This window comes from Brassica oleracea, chromosome C2, assembly GCF_000695525.1.
Source record: "Brassica oleracea var. oleracea cultivar TO1000 chromosome C2, BOL, whole genome shotgun sequence".
Taxonomy (NCBI): domain Eukaryota; kingdom Viridiplantae; phylum Streptophyta; class Magnoliopsida; order Brassicales; family Brassicaceae; genus Brassica; species Brassica oleracea.
Window position 1 is genome coordinate 20,349,982 of NC_027749.1, and position 6,338 is coordinate 20,356,319.

The 6,338-nt window shown below is 32.4% G+C and overlaps 1 protein-coding gene and 1 long non-coding RNA gene across 2 annotated transcripts; both read right to left on the bottom strand.

The window, feature by feature from the left end:
• Positions 1-2,416: 2,416 nt before the first annotated feature.
• On the bottom strand, positions 2,417-3,394 carry LOC106326830 (MLP-like protein 31). The gene is made up of 2 exons (XM_013764764.1): positions 3,061-3,394; positions 2,417-2,844 (listed from the first exon to the last, which is right to left on the bottom strand). The coding sequence occupies exons 1-2, from the start codon at positions 3,257-3,259 to the stop codon at positions 2,567-2,569; spliced, it is 477 nt and encodes a 158-aa protein (XP_013620218.1). The 5' UTR covers positions 3,260-3,394; the 3' UTR covers positions 2,417-2,566.
• Positions 3,395-4,117: 723 nt separating this feature from the next.
• LOC106326832 lies at positions 4,118-5,128 on the bottom strand. The gene is made up of 4 exons (XR_001267335.1): positions 4,985-5,128; positions 4,638-4,900; positions 4,426-4,524; positions 4,118-4,336 (listed from the first exon to the last, which is right to left on the bottom strand). It is a non-coding gene; the product is annotated as an uncharacterized LOC106326832 (long non-coding RNA).
• Between the last annotated feature and the right edge of the window lie 1,210 nt (positions 5,129-6,338).

Sequence of the window (6,338 nt, forward strand, 5' to 3'; positions counted from 1 at the left end):
AAACACCAACTTAAATTATTGGTTTTATATTTCACATTAAAATTTTAAAATATAATATAATTATTTATATGATGGTACATATAAAATACTATTATTTATATGATCGTACATATAAAATAAGACTAATTATATGATGACACATATATGATATATAATTGTGACTAGGGGTGGGCGTTCAGATACCCATTCAGGTTCAGTTCGGGTCTCTTTGGGTTTCGGGATCAAAGATTTCAACATTCGGATATTTCTAAATTTTGGTTTGTGGTTCGGATCTTTGCGGGTTCGGTTTAGATTTTAATAACCTATTTAAATTATTTTAAAATTCTAAAATTCACTATATAGTTTAAATTTCTCAAAATCTATAAACAAAATAATATATTTAATTTAAATTTGAATAACATATGTCACAGTACCTGAACTTAACATGTAAATTGGTTTGGTTTAAATATTTGGATACATAATCAATAATTCTTTTAAATATTTTTGGTGTTTTGAATCTACTTCAACTATTTTAGATATTTACTTTTGACTATTTGTATATATATTCAAGTATTTAAAACAATTTAAAAGTATCATATATATTTTGGATGTTTTTATATACATTAAATCTAAAAATAATTAATATATATAAGTATATAAATCTATTTCATATACATTCGGATACCCGAAATATTTTGGTTTGAATCGGATTAGGTTCCAGTCATATAAATAGCAAAATTTTGAATAATTCAGATATTTTATTAATTCCAAGTTGGACTTGGTACTATTTTTTCGGATCAGGATCGGTTAGGTTCTTCAGATTTGAGTTTTTTTCCAATCCTAAATAGTGAAATGAAAAATAAATTGCAACATATTCTGAAAAATATGTCCGCGCGCGGGGGTCAAAATCTAGTTTGTTATTAGTTCTCTAGTTCTCTTTGAGTGATTCACTAATTCCTAAAAAAGTAACGTTCCAGAGAGTCTTATGAGATTCAAGGCAACCTGTTCGTCCATTGATTGAGCGAATCAATCACTATCCATCGATCCATTTCATCCACCGGTCAAAGCTTGTGAGTGTTATACAACCAGCAAGCTTAGCTCCATTGCATCCATCAATCTGACCATTTCTTCTCACCTTATCACCTTCATTATTCTCTGTTTATTGTTTGTTTCATTCATATTCACCTCATTTGCATTTGTTTCAGGTTTACAAGCTGGATTCCATTGTTATCGACCACTAGATCATATCTCCGGCTAGAACTTGGTTTCAGCCTCTATTAATTTGTGGGTTAGGTTTTAAGATATGAAATACTACTACATATATCTTATGTTTGAAGTAATCGTAACTTTACAGTTTAATATCATATTTAATAATAAAATTTCTTTTTACCTGTGGATATAGCTGAATTGGTGAATCACAGTACATCATTATTTCTTTATTACATCGATTTATTTCTCTATTTCTCCATTTCTTTTTCTCATGTCTGGAACAAAAAGTAGTATGTTATATAGGCATGGGCATAAAAACCAAAAACCGAAAACTAAATCGGAACCAAACCGAACCCGAATCCGAATCCGAACTGAAGTTCAAAAATGACCAAACGATTCCTATATTTTTATAACCAAAAAACGAAACCGAACCAAAACCGAACCAAAATCAAACCGAGAACCGAATGAGTACCTGAATATCTGAAATACAATTTATATACCTAAAAATAATAATTATATTTAGTATTAAAAATACCAAATATTCTAAACATATTACTTATACACCAAACTACCCGTAACCTTTTGAAATACCCAAATATTTTTTTTATCTAAAGTATTTAAAATTATCCAAATTATTCTAAAACCCGAATAACTTGAATAATTTTTATCCAAAATATTAAAATTTATCCGAATTACCCGATTTTTTAATCTAAAAATCCCGAAAATTCTGTCTTTTACCACGACTTATCCAAAATTAACCGAAAAACCGGAACTAAACCGTTACCGAATTGGAACCAAAATTTTATCGGTTCTTATAATTGTTATCCGAACTGATCCAAAATTTGAAGGAATCGAACCGGACACGAACCGAATTTTATAGATAACCAAACGGTTCCTATATTTCTAAAACCAAAAAACTGAAAATCGAAAGAACCGAACCAGAACCGAACCGAAAACCGAACGTCCAGGCCTAATGTTATATGTTCTTTGCAAGATTGCTTGGATGTCAAGTACAAGTAATATTATATGTCGATGCCTGTTAATACTAAAAAAGAATAACATTTGTCTCTCGATCGATGCTATTCCTTCTTATTTAACCCTCGTTAAATTAGGTTTCAAAGGAGGGGATAATTTTTTTGAAACATAGAAATTATATTATTAACCGATGTAGAGTATATACTACATAAACTTCATGTCGTCTTGTATCTTTACCCCTATTATACGCCGATTCAAATTAAGAACTTCAAATATATCTCCACCATACTATTGTGCACACACACGCCAACATATATCTCTACCCAAACTAGGACACGGCACATTATTTAATTCAGTTTCAGATACTTAAAAGAGGCCACGCATACACACGAGGAGTAATCCTCTATTCTTCGTTCAAGAGATGTTCATCGATCTCTTTTGAGATTTCAACACAGAACTGGAGGAGGGTTTCAGGGTGAGCAACCTCATCGCTAATTTTCTCGTACTCAAGGTGCCAGTGCACAACACTACCAGGCCCTCCATGCTTAGGGGTCACCTGGATTGTGATCACAAAGCTTTTGTACTCTTTCAACAGATCACCTTCTACAACCCTGAACGTGATCAGGTTCTTCTCTGGCTCCACCGCCTCGACCCTCTCCTTAGCCACCTTTGCCTCTCCATCTGCACCAATTATTTAAACTTTATTTATATAGGTTTGGTCTTTTACGAATCAACATGAATGTTATTTTCAAAATCATAAACATATGTGTATACAAAACGTAATTCTGTAGTAGAACTCATGGACTTGTTAAGATTTTCCTAAACAATTTTTTTTTCCTAGTACGAAATTTATTGTATGTATTATAAAAGTAAAAAATATATATAAAGTTGGCTTGCCATGAACGTAGTTCCAGATGACGACTGAACCGACTTTGCCCCAGTTGCCTTCATGTAGCTCACAGTTCTGAATGTTGCCCGGAGTTGCTTTGGACACATGGTGTGGTCTTCCTGCGAACATGTGATGGAACTTTCCAGCAGAAGCTTTGATCTCCACATCTGTCTCAAGCTTCCCCACCAAAGTAGACGCTTCTGCCATGATTTTTTGCTTGCTATGAGAAAAGAAAACGTTTAGTTTTGTAGGAGTGAGTTGTCTTGTGAGTTCTTTGGTCTCTATATGTAGAGGAGTGAGTGAGAGCAAGCGTTGAAAAATAGAACGATTTTTGTAAAACACTATAATGATAACTTTTGTGACCCCATGGTGATCAGGATCCCATACTAATAATTCACCTGCCCAATATTTTTCTATTATCCTGTCAAGTTACAAAGTGGTTTATATTTGATATTATACAACAATCGCAACATTCACGTCGTTCCTTTCGCTCTCAATTCTTCTCTTCTCGGCTATAGTTGGTGAGTGGTGACACTGTAATGTTTTTTTTTTAAAAGCAGTAATAAATTAGAAATATCGGTTCCAAGAAATATTTTTAGAGATGCGATCAGTAATTTTGGGCTTGAGGCCCCAAATTATATGGGCTGAGTTTGAGAACCACCATTGTGGAAGATGGACAGATGATCCAAAAAAAGTATACATATGTTTGTTCTTTAGATTACGATACTATCTGTTTGTAGTTTGTACGATCATATAGTGTAGGATTCAACTTATTCCCATTAACCTTAAAGAAAAAACGTAGAAGCCCATATCACCCATCGCATATTTTTGATGTCAAACCAAATCTGATTCCTACATATTCTCTTAATTTTTACAGGACCTTATAATAGAGATACATCAGTGGTATAAGTGGAATAGAGGAAGCAGGTCAGTTAAATTTAATTCGATGCTGAAAATCTCCATTCTACTTAGTGATGTATTCACCAGGTGACGCAGTAATGTATACAAAAGCATAAGTTTTGGTAGGACATAAATATGAGAATAATCGTCAGTGGACAAAAATATGGTACGTTATTGTTTAATTTGTACCTCACCTAATAATTATATAATTTACATTAGGAACAATCGTATAAGGTATTCAGAAAGATTTGAAGAAGCTAAATAAATACCTCTGAAGAAGCCAATTTTTGCAAAACTGATCAAACAAACTATAGGTTGATCATTTCCTTCCTCAGTAAAACGTTCTCACAAGTTCCCCATAGACAACATGCAAGACCATTTGCACTAAAAATTAAATTATAGATAAGTTAGGGACTAATCAAGTTGATGGCCAAATGTTAATATTGTATAGAACAGAGGTTATGAGAACTAACTTTGTGTCAACTAAGCGGAATTCAATCCTTTTTCTGTCTTGACCTGACACTTGCACGGTTTGAACAACTCCTAGTTCATGAACTCTTCCCCTATTATATCTGCCAGGACATACAAAAATTAGGAAACACAGAATTATAAAGGGTACGTAAAAGTAAGATAAACCAACATAAGAAGAATATATTTATAGAAAATTTAGAATCGACTTGAATACCTATAAGGAAGTCTGTCTTTATACAATTTTGTATCTTTTCATAATTGGCAAGAGACAGGAACAGGCTTTCATCAGTTAAATCTGAACGTGATATCACTGACTCATCTGTGATAGTCATCTTATACGGATGCCTTGTTGTTCGATATGAACCACCAGCCCCAGAGATGTTCATTTTGTCAATTGCCTCCCCATCCGCCTATAGGTAGGCCACTTTGAACTCGATACATGTGAGTCTTTTTGCAAGATGCATGGATCTTGTTACCCTACATAGGAACACGGTTATTGTTAGATAATAGTATAAGGAAGTTTGCAACAGAAGTATACAAACGTTTAGAAAGAAAATATACCATTTGGTCGGCTAAAATCATTTCGTAGGAATCTCCTTCAAAAGATGTGTTTTGCCTCCACGAATTAAACTTGAACTCGCCGGTTATTTTTGAAAGGTCTGACCTTTGTGAGAAGCTGAAAATTGTTTTAAAGACATGTTTAGGTTGAGGATGATTCACTGCTTATATTTTGACGCAATAGAGTAGTCGTATATATATAGTGGCTTATGTAAGGGTAGTTGTAGTATTTAAGAAAAGATTTTGTTAGGTGTTACTCGAAAATCTTTTCTAATGGAATATACGGTTTTGAATTATTAAATACAGTTGATCAAAAAAAAAAAAAAAAAAAAGAATTATTAAATACACATTCCTTGTTGATTTAAAATGAGCTAAAACAGGAAAATCTGGTTTGTAAAGATTATCTAAACGTGATTTTCAAGTTTTGCCTTTCAGAATATTCTGATCTTGTTAGTTAATGATTTCTTTTTTGTTATGATGAGTGCGATAGAATAGGAAAAAAATTGGACTGTTTTTGAGTTTAGGAATAATTGACTTTATTAGTCCTACGTCAATAGCAAGTTTTGATTTTGGAAACGGTTGACCAATTGTATTGCTTGATATGGTTTGATTTATGATTGTTGCGTGGAAGCAGGAAACGTTGTAGGAATATTATAATTTGAAAAATATTAAATTATATATCTAATGAGATAACTATAAAATCTGATTTTATTATTTAATCAAATACGTTTATTATTTAAAAATAACATTTTATCCATGATTCAAAACCAAAATAAAAACAGGATGTTACAAACTTTACAATTGATCATAAAAAGATCAGAGCAAACAGAAAAATACATGCACGAAATAAATGGTATAGATGAGAAAAAGTCTACTGCATGGAGAAGAATGTTTATTTGAATGTAGAATTGTAAAGCATTATATATTGTGAATCGAATTAAAGTATATGTACCATATGTGGTTAAGTATTTATACATTATGTTTTGATTTGCAGAGCTACATAACCCGTTGATGCTGGGGGAATATAACGACAATTTACAATTTCTGTTTGGTAAGAGTTATTAAATGTTAAGTGGCGACAAAAAATTTAGCTGGTGGTTTAGGTATTAGTAAAACGACAGCATATTAATCCAATTGCATGAGATCGTAAATAAAGAGGAAAAATCAGGGTTATTTCATTTTTGTACTCTTATTTTAATAGATGCTTCCTAGGTTTAGAGGAGACACAAAATATATATAGTGGTATCTTGTGTCCCCAAAACCATAGCTCTAACGGACTTCGAAAAACACTGAGGGTCAAACATAACATTTTTCCTAGAGCATCAATGTGCAAAATGCAGCCTTTCTGGAGTGGTCA